General features: G+C 33.1%; 2 protein-coding genes across 2 annotated transcripts; both read right to left on the bottom strand.

Moving 5' to 3' along the window:
* Nucleotides 1-3,618: 3,618 nt before the first annotated feature.
* Nucleotides 3,619-15,512, bottom strand: LOC129938678 (interferon-related developmental regulator 2). The gene is made up of 5 exons (XM_056046361.1): nucleotides 14,566-15,512; nucleotides 6,964-7,657; nucleotides 6,662-6,905; nucleotides 4,953-5,177; nucleotides 3,619-4,886 (listed from the first exon to the last, which is right to left on the bottom strand). Exons 1-5 carry the CDS (start codon nucleotides 14,594-14,596, stop codon nucleotides 4,803-4,805), a joined length of 1,278 nt encoding a protein of 425 aa, XP_055902336.1. The 5' UTR covers nucleotides 14,597-15,512; the 3' UTR covers nucleotides 3,619-4,802.
* On the bottom strand, nucleotides 5,511-6,639 carry LOC129938679 (uncharacterized). The gene has a single exon (XM_056046362.1). The coding sequence runs from the start codon at nucleotides 6,374-6,376 to the stop codon at nucleotides 5,540-5,542; it is 837 nt and encodes a 278-aa protein (XP_055902337.1). The 5' UTR covers nucleotides 6,377-6,639; the 3' UTR covers nucleotides 5,511-5,539.
* Nucleotides 15,513-17,217: the final 1,705 nt, after the last annotated feature.

Raw genomic sequence — 17,217 nt, 5'->3', positions numbered from 1 at the left:
TCAATGGTGTAGAAAGTTGATGTTTAATTTATTTTTGAAAAGAAAAAATTGATTCAATGTTTTTAAAATGCAGTTGTTTTAACTGATTTCTTTTTGTATAAATGATGAACAAATATTTATCGCCTTTTATTTGTTTCCGAATTACACCAAATACTTTCGGCAAACAAAATACTTGTTTACCATTTCTAACTAACAGTTTTGTAATAATAATTCATAACCAGAATTTGCACAGCATCTGCTCGTTCTCTCTTCTGCCTCTTTAATATATCAAGTTCTTCCTTCTGTACAGAAATTGCAGCATCACATTTCTTTGTATCTGCAAGCTTTACTTCACTTTATTTTCATTGTCTTTTGTGTGGTTGTAGTATATTTTTTCGATGTGTCCTTTAACATTTTTCTTTGCCCAAATTATACGAACTTGTAAGTTCGTCCAGTAGTTTTTCGTTTTCAATCCAATCCAATCGGCGTTGTTCAATATTTTCTGGGTTGGTATGAAATTAAAATTATCGAAATGTCATTATATGTGAGTACTGCGAAGTACTCCAATATTTTTAGCGATCATTTTACACAAAACAAAGAAAGGGTAACAACCAAAATTATCGATCAAAACAGTGAAAGCCCGAGCTTTGGAAGTGCGCACGGACTCTGCTGAGGATCGAACGCTTACGTCAAGCAATACAGAAAAACCGAACCATTCCATACGAATACATCCACAAAATCTTAATGTTTTCAACCTAAAAATAAAACGAATACTCCACGATGATCCTGATTATCATCCGTATTAAACAGCCAGTTCTCCCTCAGAAGATCTTGCCGCAAGAAACGAGTTTAGTCGAGTGATGTATGTATGTTAGTACAATTCTAGTCTATAATTCCGTTACAAGCTATTATGATTACCGACGAGCCCAATTTTTATTTGAATAGAGATATCAATAAATAAAATCTTTAAATTCTATTATTCACGAAAAGCCCCTTGATCCATCCCTACGGGACTTACTTACTTACTTACTTAAGGTGGCGTTACAGTCCTGTAGAACTAGGGCCTCACCCAACAAACTTCTCCATCTAGCTTGGTGCCTAGCTAGATGTCTTCAGTTTCGCGCTCCAAGTTGGCTGAGGTCACTTTCCACTTGTGCGCGACACCTGTTCCGCGGTCTTCGTCTACTGCGCTGTTCTGTGGGTGTGTATTCGAAGAAGGTGCTTTCATCCGCTTTTGTCCATGCTTCTGCACCGTATAGCAGGACGAGGATGATGAGGGTCTTATATAGCGACACTTTGGTCCCTCGAGAGAGGACTTTACCACTCAGTTTCTTAGTCCTTGACTACATCAAAGTTACGTCTGTTTTGACGTTTTGACCAAGACGTCGGTGTTGTATGTCCTTTCTTGAAGACAGCTTGTACTTTGTTTTCCCCTCATTAACCGTACCCATTTTTGCCGCCTCTGCCTCAATACTTACAAAAGCCCCATTGACATCATGCTGAGTTCTTCTGATTATGTCACCTTGTCTAAAATCTTTTTTGACATAGAAAGATTCTGTTAAGTTGTTTTCAACCTTTATGGAGCAGCGTGAATTTTCCATGGTCATCCTGCACAAACGGACGAGTTTGGCAGGGATACCAAAACTAGACATGGCTCTATACAGCTCGTCCTTGCTGTCATATGCGGCCTTGAAATCGATGAAAAGATGGTGGGTGTTGATTTGATGTTCTTAGGTTTTTTCCAGGATCTGCCGTAATGTGAATATTTGATCGACTGTGGACTTTCCTGGTCTAAGACCACACTGATAAGGACCTATCAGGTTTTTGACGATGGGCTTTAGACGTTCACATATTACGGCAGAGAAGATTTTATAGGCAATGTTAAGTAGACTGATTCCCCTATAGTTGGTGCAGTTTAGAGGGTCTCCTTTTTTCAGGATCGGGCTAACAATACTGAGGTTCTATTCATCGGGCATGCTTTCTACCGACCATATTTTACAGATAAGTTGGTGCATGCTCCTAACCAACTTAACTCCAGCTGTTTTGAAGAGCTTGACATTCAAGCCATCCGCTCCAGCGTCTTTATTAGACTTCAGCTTAGATATGGCTATCTTTATTTCGTCTAAGTCGGGAGGACGGGATTGTAGGCTTTCGTCGCCTATGTTGAATCGCCGTTATACAGACTTATTCAGACTTCCTTCCATATCCTCAGCATTGACTGCGGTTCCACTATGATGTTTCCACATTTGTCTTTGCAGCCTTCGGTTCTATTTTTCTATATCTGTGAATTTCGTTTCACCTGTTCATAAAACTTTCGAACTTCATTCGTGCTATTAAACCTCTTAACATCTTCTACCGCACGCTTCTCATGCCCTCTCTTTTTCCTTCTGAGAAGAGAAGTCGGTGTTCCTCTCGCCTCTTCTGCTCATAAAGCTCATGAGCAGCTCTCGTCCTTTTATGCAGCGCCGCTTTGCGTGCCTGTTGTTTGGCTACATTTGCCTGCTGACATTCCTCATCAAACCAGGGGTTCCTTGTTGGTGGCTGCTTGAAACCCAGCACATCAGAAGCGGCTTCTCTGATTGCACCTTGTAACTCGGTCGGAAAAGGATTTGGCGATCTCTTGCGATTGTAGCCGTTTTACGTTGTACCTTCTACCAGCACCTCCCTGTTTTGCCTTGGGCCTGGAAACCCGAAGTGCTACCTTGGCTACAACGAGGTAGTGGTCCGTAGTCGATGTTAGCTCCTCGGAAAGTTCGGACATCCATGATGCTGGAAGCGTGTCTGGCGTCGATCGCAATATGGTCAATTTGGTTGACGGTAGATTGATCTGGAAAACTTCAAGTTCCTCTGTGCATGTTGAGGTGTGGAAAACGCGTACTGGCTACCATAACGTTTCGCCCCGCAGCAAAATCTATGAGCTTGAACCCGTTGTCGGAAGTGTTCTCGTGCAGGCTGTTTTTCCCGATTATTTCACCAAAGATGTCTTCCCCTCCTAGCTTGGCATTAAAATCGCCCAGGACAATTTAAATATCGTAGCTAGGACACTGCTCATATGTTTTGTCTAAGTTGGCATCTTTCTCTTCTGTGGGGGCGTGCGCGCATTGCCGAATTTAGCCATGATGCGTATGGTCATGAAGCGCTCAATGGTGCACCTATAGCTCAAGACTTCTTGCCTAAGTCTGGCTCCAATGACAAAGCCGCATCCAAATAAACGCTGTTGGTTTTCGTGGTAGCTGTCACCATAGTGGATATCGCAGTTTTTCATCCTATTTTTGCCTGGCCTACCACATCGTATTTCCCGGATGGCGGTAATGTTTGCTTTAAAGCAGTCTAGGGCCTTCGCTTAATCTTCGACCGCACGTGGTCTCTCTAGGGACCTAACATTCCACGGCCAGGAACTCATAACTACGCGACTACTGTGCAAAAAATAAAGAACATCATTTGAGTGATATTATTTTTAAAACCGATAAACTGAGAGCACCCTAATTTTGTTAATAGCTCCTATCGAAATAACTGATCGGATGTTCTTCAGATTTTTATAACGAATTATTCTGCATTACAAAAAAATCGTTTTTTTCTTTTGAGCCTTAAAAAAATAAAAAAAAAAACAGAACTTTTTGTCAAATAAAAACATAAACACACAATTTTTTAGAGCCCTTCTTTAAAGCTAATTATATTTATTAATGTATGTTTCTTAAATTGCTTACATTCTAATTTATTAGTTATTAATAATTTATTAAAATTATTATTTAACTCTGTTTTAGGACAAAAAATAATTTTGATTTTGTTTTTCTGTTCTAATTTAATGACTTCATCTGTGGTATACGTTTATTTACATTTTTTTCATTTGCGTCTTCAACAAATTTTGTTTTTTTACAAAAATAATAAAATTCTTGCATTAAATGCTTAAGAGTTTATTTCTTTAAGTTTTACTTCCATTTGTTTTTTTGTTTAATTTTAATAATTTAATATTTTTTGCTATATACATTATACATTTTGTATATAGCTAGGATTTTTTTTCAACAAAATTTTTAAAGGAGTAAAAATGTTTTATTTATTGATTTTTTTTTTTTGTAACTCGCCGAATGATGTGTATTTATGTATATATATTTGTATATATTTTAACACACATATATATATGTTTGATGTATATTTATATTAAATAAAATCTAAAATTGGCTGTGGTGAGCTTTGTAAATAAAAAAATAATTAAAATATTTGATGTTTTAAGGAGCAAAATATGAATTTTATTTGTTTTCTCTTAATTTATATAAATTTTTATTTAATTTCTGATTTTTGGGACTAAATATCTAGGCTTTTTACTAAGTAAATTTGATCTTGTTTTTTTTTTTATTTAATTTAAGCACTCAAGTTTTTTATCTAAATGAATTAGTTCATATTTTAATCTAGACAATTTGAGTTCAGAGTAGTTAGATAATTTCTATGATTTTTTTTTGAAAACTTAAAACAAAACCAAAAAGTACCTCGTTTGTATATTTTTTCGAGTTAAAATAAAATCTTCAAAGTCAATGTTTTTAATTATAATTTTGAATAATTCAAATGTGTATAATGTATGTGTATATTATATTCATATCTACTTATAATAATTCAATGACTCGATATCTATAGAAATCGTTTTTTGTTTTCTTTTTGTTTCTGTATACACATTTATCAGCTAGTAATTGAATATCATAATAATTTTATATCCAAGTATGCTATTCAAAAGTTAAAAAATAAAAAGGAGAATATACAACATTTTATCTACAGAAAAAAATATAAAATAAAAAATTAGAACAAAAAAAATTCAAATCAAAAATGAAAATTTAAGTAAAAACAGCTGAACGTTTGTCTCGGTTCTTTCCCCTGGTAATTGTACGTGCTTTGAATGCAGCGGCGTTCATAAGATGCTACAATGAAAAAAGGACTCAACATTAGTTTTTTGGACTGATTTTAAGAAATTTTTAAGAACTTACTCTTTCCAATTTTGATGTTTTAACACTTTTGGGAATTGGATTAAGGCCAGTGACTTTTGAACCCAGTTGGAAAATTTCACGAATAAAGTCATTTTCTTGTAAATGAGATGTCATGCCGGGACCCATGACTGAACATAATGCTGTATATTGATGATGAACGGCCCAAGTATCAAGTACAAGGGATTCCGTACCAAAACGAATGGTAATTTCTGGTGATATGTCCTCCTGATAAAATAATAAATAAGGACAAAATGTTGAATATTGATTTCGAAAAGGTTTAGTTATCTTATTTTAAAACTTAAAATGCAATCTTAAGCCCAGTGTGGTGACTTATAATACTCAACATTTGTACTACTCTATAAGTAAACCTAAAATTGTGTGCCTATTCCGAAAACCACTAAAACAAGAACTACTTATAGAATTTGTAAATTCCTCTTCAAAAGCAGTGCCGTGAAAATTGTAACAAAAAGAACTTTTTGATTAGATTTCGGCAAATTAAAAATTCAACTACTATTTCAATTGAATCCTCCCAAAAATAAAAAAAAAAAACAAATTAAATATATTCAATTTAAATTTTACTTTAAATTTCATTTCAAAAGTGGACAAGTATGAATCAACTTATGTCTACAGTTCTTTCCTTTTTGGCACTTGGTATGACTGTGTATGTTATTTTTCTTGATTATGCATCCAGTTTTGCTTATCGTATCCATATACTCGGTAAATGTTGTTTTCTTAATCAATGGTGGTGCTGCCCAATGTGAAAAATTTCCCGAACTGCTAAATCTTGAACTGTCAGCAAAGGTATATTTCACTGGTTTGTACTTCTTTACGCATTCGTCAAATTCATCGCTTTTGTTCGTCTTGTCATGTATTTCATTCATCAAATCATTCTTGAATTTATCACAAGTACGTTCTTCTTCATTAAGTTCATCAGTTATGTTATTTTTGTTTTCTTCAGTATCATCCAAATAATTTGAAAAATCTACAGGATATTCATTTTCGTTACCGTAGTCAATTTGATAAGTGGTTTTCAATCGTTCCGCATCCAAATGACGATTTAATTCTTTGGTTGGTGTTGCCTTTAATCTCTCATACAAATCCGGATAACATGTTCGAAGAATTTTAAGAAATCGATTTGGTTGATCATATTTGCAACCATCAGCTTTATTATTGGTGTATTCTTGACCAGGACTAGGTATAAGACGTGGTTCAATTAATCGTCCCACAGGTGCCATACTATTCCATTCAACAGCGCCACATTGTTTATCTAGAGCAGCAGATGCTGGTGGTGTAATTTTAGTTTCTACATTGCAGTCACAAGTTTGAATTTTATTTGTCTCTTCATCTTGTTGAGGTTTTATAAAATTGTACCGTTGAGTCAATGGGGGATTGAAATCATGACGATAAGTTGTTGTTAATATCATGACTAATTTTAAATACCGAAAAATATATTTTTTCTACAAAAAGATTTTCTATATTTTTAGACTTCAAAGAAAGAGTATATGATTTTATAAGCCCAGGCGTCTTGTTTTTTTTTCAAATACAATGACAAAAGTGACTTTGTTTTAACGCATCTGTTATTCAATTGAATTACCAATAAATAAAAAGAACTATGTATGTTGGCTCCTGGCCAATTTTAAAAAGTGTGCGTTTCGTGAGGTGAAAATTTGTAAATATTTTTGTTTTCTATTCTTATTTTAACAACTAACCTCTAAATATCTTAAGACATCACGGAATGTTGCACGTTGTGCCTTGCGATCTCGCTTTGCCCTATATTTGTGCGAATCAGTAGCCAATTGCTTGACGGCTTCTGTGAGATCGACAATGTGTTCTTCCAAGAAATCATCATCGTGAGAGCGACCACTTTCGAAAATTAATGCAATGGTCTCGCCGGCTGCCATGCGAACATCCAAATGAGGTGACTGCAATAGTCCCATGAGTTTCTTGATGGACCTAAAATGGTTTAAGTGTTAAAAAAAAGAATTGACAAAAGGAAGACAAATTTACTTACGGTAGCATCTGCTGCCCAGTGGTCATTATATTGACAAAATCTCCACTCGGAATCAAAGTGAGAAGCAGTCCCCATGCAGACAAAGCTTCAGCATGCAAAGTACCTGCCTCTGCATTTACTGAAATAGGTGTCTTATCATCACCTCGCAAATAGCTTCCACTAAAGATAGCTTCAAAGAATTGCATCATTGGCAAGAGATCACCAATATCATCACCACCAAGGAAATTCAATAGACCCAGTGCGGTGCAACATTTCGCCCTAGCATCGAAACTAACCGATTTGTCTTGCATAGTTGTGAGCAAGAATTGATTCAAAGCTTTCGATACAACTTCTTCTCCACCTAATTGCAAAACTAATAATGGTGCCAGCTTGGCTCCCCATACTTGCTCAGCACCTTTTCCACGACGAATTGATTTCTCAATGCAATCGATAAGAGTGACTTTGCGATCTTCAACAAAATCGGGCATAAAACGATGCATTAAAATTTCACAAATGCTCTGCAATGCTTGAGCACGAGTTTGAGCTGATTTCTCAGTTGCATTTTCTAAGGCTTGCATGAATTTCTCTTCATATCGTTCATTCGATGAGAGATCATCCGAATCTTCAACGGATGCTGCATTCTCTGAGACATAAGAATACAAACTTGCATTGTCATTGACTGACTCATCTTCGGAGTTGGAATCGCCTCCACGTCCTAAAAGAAAGAAAAAATAGGAAAAGCAATTAAACAATAAGTAATTATTGGCAGAAATGAGATTCATTTTAAAGAAAGGAAGTCCTACAAGTCTATTTACGAGAATAAGAAAAACAAAAGGATGTTTTCATTTCCAATGAGTAAACAGTATTTAAAAGAAAAACAAAATAAATCATATGTTGTCTTTACGGCACTAATCTCCCATCAACTACCGCACTCATGGGGGAATCTATTTTTGCAAATATCAAATCGCCCACATATGAGGAAATTACGAGAGCAATGAAATGTTGAATAAACAACATTGCCTTTGTTTTGAACTTAAACTTAAAAACATTTAGGACACGCAAAATGTTGTTAAATTTTGAGATTGTGTTTCTTTTAATGACGGTCTTGAGCAAGTATGAACCTATGAATGTAACCAGTTGGATTTTAGGTAATTTCTATTAAAGAAATTAAAAATACATTTTTTTAAATCAAAAATTTATCAAGATTACTAGTATCATCTTATTCAAACCACCTATATTTTGATGCGCAATTAAACAACTGAACTTTGATCACTCAATGGTTTAAACATTTTTTTTTTTCGTTGATAAACCTGCTCAAACAAAAGCAAAATAAAAACAAACAAAACAAAACATTTTTGTTTGTATGAGTTTGAATGTTTTTTACTTTCTAAATATAAACCTTCAAACTTCAGAGAGAAGGAATAAAAAATATCAGTCGAATAAAAGGCTAACTAGGTACACACGTATGTACATTTATAGTTGTTTTAGTCTGCCACGGGGTAAAGTATAATCGGTGGCGTTTCTTGTTGTATTATTGACAACAAGTTTTATATAACATTTCAACTTTATTTTTGTTGAAATAATCAAAGATGAGAAACACATAATCCGAAAAGCTAGAGATGGTGATAATCATCATGGGTGCATCGAATTTACGATAAAAGAGTCTTTCTTCCTAGTTTGTCTTCTTGTTTTTGTTTTGTCTGATTCTTGTTTTTATAGTTTTATGATTATAAGCAAATGTGCAGCAAATATTTTATTTCAAATGTTTATATATTTGTGTAAAAAGAAATTGCAATTATACTCCTACCTAGTACCTATCTAATCTTTCTCTGTGATTTTTAGTTTTATTATCAGAGATATTGTTAACGACCTTGAATGAAGGCAGTATGCTATTGATAGATCTACTGTGTTTTTTTCTGTTTAATATTTAGAGTTGAAGAGAGATATTTGTTATAAACAAAAACCAGGAAAACAAATAAATTAATTTAGAGCAAGAGAGAGAGAGAGCGTACTTGATAAACTATTATATAGTTTGTAGCGAATTTTATCAAAATATGATATTATTTTTGTTTTATTTCATTAAATATACTTTGTTTCAATCTTAAGAAAACAAAAAATGAATAAGTAAAGAAGTAGTTTGGCACAAAAGATACCCGAGCACAAAACGTGTAACGAAAACAAGGAAATCATACATGAAGGCTATATACTTAATTTCATTTTCTTTTCTTAGTTGTATACATAGGTACTTTTGTTGTACATAAATTACATTTTTTACTTGAAGAGTGTGAATGAATGTTTGAAAAGTAATTTGAAAGCCTTTATGAAGAATTGAACCTTATCTTTCTACCTGTCTAGATTACTTACACTAACTACTTTCGTTTTACTTTAGTTTTGAAGCCGAAGTAAAGTAGGTTGATACATTAAATGTATGCTTTTTAAGATTGTTACAAATAGTTTTGATTTCCAGATTAAATGTATGTAGCTTTTAACAGCCTATAATTGTTTTATTAAGAATATATTTTTCAATTAGGTAATTTAAGCAGTAAATTCTTGTTATTAACTGAGTGCAGTGCCCGTGGTTTGGGGTTTAGTTCCTAGGACTCTCTTGCCCGAGGATTTGGGTTCACTGGCATTTCCTCTTGCAAATACTCCAAGAGTAATTCTTGTCATGAAGAGAGCTTTCTTGAATTAGCCGTTCGGATTCGGCTTGAAAGTGTAGATCTCCTCTATTCCTAAAATGACTCACACACAGGAATGGTTAAGAGTAACATATAAGCCACTAGGCCCTAGTTCTAAACAGACTGATGCGCTACCTAATTTATTTATTTAACTGGGCTCAGATCAAGTTTAACAATTGAAGAATTGATAAGAGTTTTTTTATTAAGAATAATTCGGACAGAACATAATCTTTAATTACATGTGGCTTAGTTTTAAGTTAACAAATGATAAAGTTTAAAAGATAGAATTTTAATATTTTATAACTATTAACAATTGACAAGTTTGATACATCAGCATTTTTATTAGCTCGTAAAAGTTTTATCATAGGAAATTGAAGTTCCTTCTGTATTTTTATAAACAATTTTAACATTTTTGATACATTTGTATCGTTAAGAACATCTAGACTTCCGTTTTCAGTTTCCTCACTTATTATATTTTTGCGAAAAATGAAGAAAACAAAAGTTTTCGATGCCGACTTTTCTAACGACTTCTACGTTCATTCGACATTCACGTGCTTGATTCATTGTGATTTGTTTTATCTATCTTGTTTCTCGGAGTGCAGAGTGCAGAAAGAAAAAATAGGTATTTAGGTACATAAATTGTTTTATTATTCACAGTTTATCAGCATTTCATTTTAAATAGGTTTTTTCCTTTTTGATTGATAACAAAACAAAAATTATTTCCACTGCAAATACCATAACAATTGTTGTGATTGAATAAAAGTAAGGGCGAGTATGAGACAATAAAAAACAATTTTTCCCCCAGTTTTGAGTAAACTTGCATGTAGAAAGCCTGTGCTAACAGAGATTTTGTTTTATAATCAATAGAGGTGATGCGTTTTTTTAAATCAAAAAACTTGATTAAATTAGTTACAACCACTTGTCTGTTAACTAAACTAATTCGGCCAACGCTTGATGCTAAAAGCCCTAAGCAATTCAATTCGGTTGGTAGATTTCAAATTAGCTCCGTTACAGGACACTGCTTAAAAGGTAGACATGCTTTTCGACTTGGAGCTAAAGCAAACGATTTTTGCAGGAGCTGCCTGGATGAGAAGGAGACAATATCTCACTTTCTAGGTTCTAGTCCTGCCCTATCACAAAGATAGGTAAAGGAAGAGTCTTTTACTATTGTGTCAAACTCTTCATAGCTAGATCTAACTGGTTCAATAAGTAAGGTAGATTTTAAAATCCATGTGGTATGACAACAGACCAACTATTGGTCTAAGAGTGTGGTTTTCCCGTAAACAGCCACCTTAGCCTAACCGTATCCATGACTCTTATATCTGCAAAAATCTGTTTAGTAGGAATGACTAACTGAATGGATTGATTGGAGTTAGCACATTACTAAAAATTGGGAACCTGAATATTCTCGAAAGTATTAAATGAAACTTATTTTTTTGTTGGAAATAAAGTGTCTCTGGAGTCATGGCCTCAATTGAATATTACAATTTTGTTTTTTAAACAGTGCAAAAATGTATTCATTGCCTAAATTGATCGATGGAAAAAATTAGAGATAATTTTGATTCACGATAACTATCAAATGCTTAATTAATAAAAAAAAATATTAATAAGAGGAATAAGAAATTAATCTATATCACGGTTATATACTCTCTCTAGCTAGAAAAATTGACAAATCCTACAAGACTAATTCTTGTCATAAAAAGGTGCGTCTCAAATAATTCGGTTGGATCTGTCATAAATACTGTAGCCCGTTTCCATTCCGGAAAATACTTTCCCACAGGACTGCTTGAGAATTTCGACTCACTAGATTCTTATTCTCTCCGATTTTATGTTTCTAACACAATTTTATGAATTGTTTCATAGATGTTCTATTCTAATAAACATCTCTATGGTGCAACTTGTCAAACTTTTTGATATTTGTTCCCATAAATAGCGGGATGTGACATTTTGAAGCGAGACTTTCAATCAAACCATTACCGAAGGGTAGTAATGGTAACGTTTGACCCTTAAGACAACAGTTTAAGTTTGATATGATGATTTATAGATGCTCCTCTCAGTCAATATTGAAATTCATCTTGTGAATATATCTTATTCTCTTGACATTATCTTTCTTTTCTTTTGGTGGTATTTGGTTTCGTAATGTTTTCATAAGCGTACAAATGTTGACAAGGCGAGGACGACTTTTTGGTTTATTTACTCTTGATTAGGTATATAGCAAACTAGCGGATAACCCGATTCCCGAACATCATTACGGTTCCCACTGGTTTTTTAAAATAAGAACATTTAGAACATTTTATTCCTTAGCTATTTTAGGTATTTATTGCGATACTCTTTAGTAGCATAAGCGAAACTGAAACCAAATTGACATTTATTTATTGCTTATTAATGTAAATATTTAGAAAAATTAGATAAACATTGGATGGTTTGAGCAGCAAGAGGGTTCATTTCGTAAAACGATTATCGCCAGACGGTAGCGTTTCGATGATGGCCTTTCTTCACGTAAGAGTATAATTGTCAAAATAAATAGGGGCGACTTTCCATTACCGCAGCAATAATTTTGTACAGTTAGGTAGGGGTCTCAATAGAACATGTTTTAAATATTAGGGGGAGGAAACAACTTTAAGTCATAAAAAAAAATGTTTTCTTTTTCGGACTTAACCCTACTTTTTTGGTATTCCATTTTTTGAGCCTAAAACAAGTTTTTTTTAATTGATAGCACGGCGTACTAACAGCTAGGTATGTAAACCCCCTGCTTGGGATCACTATAGGATTTGGGGTGGGTGCGAGTTTGGGTAAGTATATGCAAAGTACTTTTTCATTTGATCACTAAAATAAAAGAAATCACCAAGAAAAAAAAACAAGTATGGCAGCACTGAACAAAAAAAGAGGGAAGAAATGTCAAAATTAACCATTTTTGTGTGTTTTGTATTTAAGAAAGTGAACTTTAAAAATTAATTAAAAATAGAAATAAATGTTTCCTCGCTCTAAAATTGCTATAGTTATTATTTATTTGCTTATATCTATCGAATGAAAAAAACCGCGAGTCGAAATTCGTGCTGCGGTAATGGAAAGTTGAGCCTTGGCAAAGCAAATTGTACAAAATAGTTTCGGAAACAACAAACATTTTGGGAGTCAAGTTATAACTACTGTGGATTAAATGGAGTAGTGGAGTAGTACCCGTGGCATGATGGTTAGTGCGTTGGACTGTCATGCAAGGGGTCTTGGGTTCAATCCCTGCCTGTGCCAGCTTAATTTAAAAAAATAATTTTCGCGGGTACTGCCTCTTGCGAGGAATTGACAAATCCTTCAAGAGTAATTCTTGTCATGAAAAAGTGCTTTCTTAAAATAGCCGTTCGGATTCGGCCTTAAATTGTAGGTCCCTTCCATTCCTGACAACAGTACTCGCACACAGGAATGGTTGAGAGTTGTAAGTCACTAGGCCCTGGTTCAAAACGGACTGTTGCGCCACCCCATTTGATTTGATTTGGATGAAATGGAGTGTTGTCCTCTTTCCCTTGGGCAAAATTGGGTTTATACTCATTGACCAAGGAAAGATGTTCATTCATAAATGTTTGTAAATGATTATAATAATATCAGACCGTAAATAAATACCACAAAATAGTTAATCCGTTAGGTAACAAGGATTTTGTTGCAAAATTTTAATATTTCCTATAGACAAAAACTAAGTTTAATAACATTTTCAAGCTATCTACCAAGCATAATCTTTAGTTTAATTCATTTTGAAATTTCAATTTCATTTATGGTATAAGATATTATACCTAAAAAGATTGACCAGACGATAGTGATAAAGTTACGTGAAGGCAAATTATTGACGATATCGAATCATTTTAGACGATTGTCGTTTTGAAAATTACGAAATGAATACCCTTAGTTTTGTAACAGAATTTATGTCACGATTATGAATAATAATAATTGTAATCTGGTAAATTAACACAAATTAGTGAAAATTAAAATTGTACTTACGTACTACAATACAAATCTTTTCAATTTAGATATACATGTAAATTGCATATTTAACTAATTATCCAGAAGCTTAAAACTACCTAGGTAGGTATCTATAATCATTTAAAAAGTGTTGAAATAAACATCATCGTCATCAATTATAATCCATTTCAATATTGCAATAATTTCACAATAACAATTCCAAAGTCCATTCAATTTATACAGTGCACACGTGTCTCATTGGTGCATATAGTGTGAATATTGACTCCACATTGTTGTCTCGTTGTCGTGCATTTGTTTATCAGTAATATTTATGTGTACTTTTATATATGCAGTGCGTATATACTACTACAGGGCACCTACATATAGGGAAATTGAATGTACCAAGGCCATCTCAGCATTCATTTTTCCACTCAAAAGGATCGTGTTTTTCTTTGGCGGGAAACGGGAATTCTCTCATGAGTCCCATGCACATTTTAAGATCAAGAGCGGAATAGGGGAAGCGTTGATGCTTCGTACTTTCGCATTGCCTGGTTGGCAAATAAAATAAGATCTGTTCTATAACTTATAACTTTTACAAATTTTCTGCGAGCAAATCCTAGGAGACTATTAGAAAGATAATCAAAATTCACGTATTTAATTATTGCTTTGCTTATTAATTTGAAATGATGTTTGGAAGTAGTTTGATGAATCAGATACCTAGTTTGGTAATTGAATAAACCAGCAATTTATGGATTTCACAACTTTTTTAATTTCGATTTTTACAAACTTTTGTAATGTTCACTCAAAAAACAAACAGACCTTATGTCACAAAAATGCAGACTCTCCGTTTCTGCAACGGCGACGTCATCATATCGCCCACAAACAATTGAGTGATATATAAGGTTAAAAAAAAAGTTAAAAACAATCTTGAAAATGACTCAGAATTCACAAATCACTATGGAAAGCAAAAAAGAAACGTCCTTCTTAATTCTTGACTCACCTTTACCACCCTTGCGGTTCTTTTTCGGCATGTTTGTCCTCTTTTTGTTACTTATTTTGACTCCTTTCTCAGCAATCGCGTACGATTTAACTCCTTTCGAAGGAAAATTTAAACAAAACAAATTTAATGCAAATTTTGCCCGAACACGAGGTAGGTCACCAATTCACTCACACTTCGAATTCTCGACTCGAAACTTGAACTCGACAACCGAAATGACACTAATTACTTCGGTCTTTTTTACTCTCTCTCTCTGTTACTTTTTATCAGTGAGTAGAGTGAAAATGGAGGAACAAAATCGTTTGCACTCGATTTTTTGAGTTTTTTTGTTGCCTTTTTAGGTGTATAACTTTTTTACGATAATTTCTGTGGTATTTTTCCGTTTGACTATGTATTTTTTTTTTAATTTATACGAAAATAAAAAATTTAAATCAAAATTAAATATAAGTTAAAAAATACAATTTGCACTATATTTGAAGATTGAGATTTGAGAGGCGAAACAAACAAACTTTTAAGGTTGCAATCAAGACGGAGGTATAAGATTGATTTTTCTCAAGTTTATAAAATGTTGTTCGTCTTGGATAATTTCTATTAAATTATTATTAATATTGACGGCAGTTTCAACAACGGGTGTGTTTTTATTATTAAAAGTAATGTTTTTTATATTGCATTCCGCACTTTGGTTGATAAATTTCAATGAATTTTTATTTGAATTTTTATTTAAAGCAAATTTCATGATTATTCAATTGAACATCCGTGTGAAAAAATATTTTCACTCTCAATGTTGTGTCTTCTTCTTTCTTTCTGTGTTGTCGGCGTTTGAGTTTTTCTTTTCTTGTCACTTTTTTGTTGTTGTCTTCTGTATTCTGTTGGGTTTATCACAACTTTTAACTGTAATACGCGAATTTACTCCGCGACTGTTTTCTACGCTGGTTGGCGATTGAATGAGTGCTTTTGAATTTTTATACGGAACAAAATAGAACGGGAATTAGTATATGGATATAATATGGATGAATGTGTTTGGTGTAGATGTATGAGTAAAAGATACAAATATATTTCACATAAGATGAAATTGAATTTCGTGAGAAATCGTGTGGGGAAATTAGAGATAATTAGCAAAACACATTTGTTAGTAAGAATTCTTTATATAGCACCCTATGATTAATTTGAATGCTTCTGTTAAGTTTGAATTTTTATATTCTAGATATTCTTGTTGTTATGTCTTTGAAACGATAGTTTGGTACATCGATACCTTCGTCTGAGATAAACTAGGGACATTTTCTATGCAGTATATGTTTGAGTAGAATTAATCTTAAAACATATCGGGAAGATTCCGACAACTTTTCGGATCATACCTATTCAGCTTTTGATAAGTTCAGATTTTGTCTTTGCTTAACTAAACTCCAGTTTATGATATTCATAGACAATTTAAATCCATTTTAATATGATCTAAAGATAAAAAAGACAAGACTGTGTTTCCAATCGAAATTGCGACTTACATGAAAGAATAAATTATTTCAAAGTCTTTGGCTATCCAGCTAACGAATTTCATTTTGTTTCCCTTTGTAAGCTTTTTTTTTAATTTGTTAAAGTGAAATTGTACTAGAATTGTAGTACAAATGTTTCTATTTAAATTGATCAGCCTAATTCTTTATGAATAGGCAATAGTAGCTATGTCCAAACTAGATGTTAAATTTAGACTCCAGTTCAAATAGATTCGGGTTTTAAACTATGCTATGCCTATGAATATGCCCCATCGTATTTAAGCTCTTGTCTTTAAGAACCGTTTTCTGGTATTATAATGTAAACCTATGTATATGTATTAAGTTTCGTTTATCTTAATGCTAAATATATAATTTATTATATTCCCAAAATCTAGTTTGTGCACAGTGGGTCATTTTAATTTATAATAATAATAGCTCTCACATTTATACCGAAAATTTTGTATGAATATGTAAAAAGGATTGTATGGTTTTAGAATTTAAAGATTAAAAATAAATAATCAACCGAATTCGATTGATAAGCTACTTCGACCTAGAACCTCTAAAAGATTAAATACGAAATAAACCCCCTTGCAAGACTGACATTTAATACTAACAGATGAATAAGCTGAGGTATTAACTATTACTATCAAATATCCCTTTTCTTGTAATAAATAGGGACAACATTTATATTAAAATCGTAGTACACTTAAAACAGCAACAAACTTTTCAAGACTTTGTATAGTCTTTACATCTTGAAATATATTACAATGTTTCAATTCCGTATCAAATCAATCTTGTAGAATTTTTGAACACCCCAGAATCTACACAAAAGACCTGATGGAGAAAAAACTCCAATCTAATACATAACATGCACCCTTGCTGCAAAAACTAAAAACCAGTCGCCCTAATATGGAAAAAAATGTTATCAAAAATATGTACTACGATTTAAAAAATTAAAGCTTAACTAAATTTTTGCGTTATATACCCTAAACAAAATATTTCGTCGGTGAACTTGCTTGACTTCAATTTTTTGTTGTTATTTCATCAAACATTGACATCTTTCCATGAATCATCGAGTCAAATAATTGAAAAACAAACGTTAATGTACCTTATAAAGTGATTTAAAACACAAACAAACGCTAACGCACACACACTTTTCCTCCCATGCAAA

Source organism: Eupeodes corollae, chromosome 1 (genome assembly GCF_945859685.1).
Source record: "Eupeodes corollae chromosome 1, idEupCoro1.1, whole genome shotgun sequence".
Classification (NCBI taxonomy): domain Eukaryota; kingdom Metazoa; phylum Arthropoda; class Insecta; order Diptera; family Syrphidae; genus Eupeodes; species Eupeodes corollae.
This window is presented reverse-complemented; position numbering and strand designations above follow the sequence as displayed.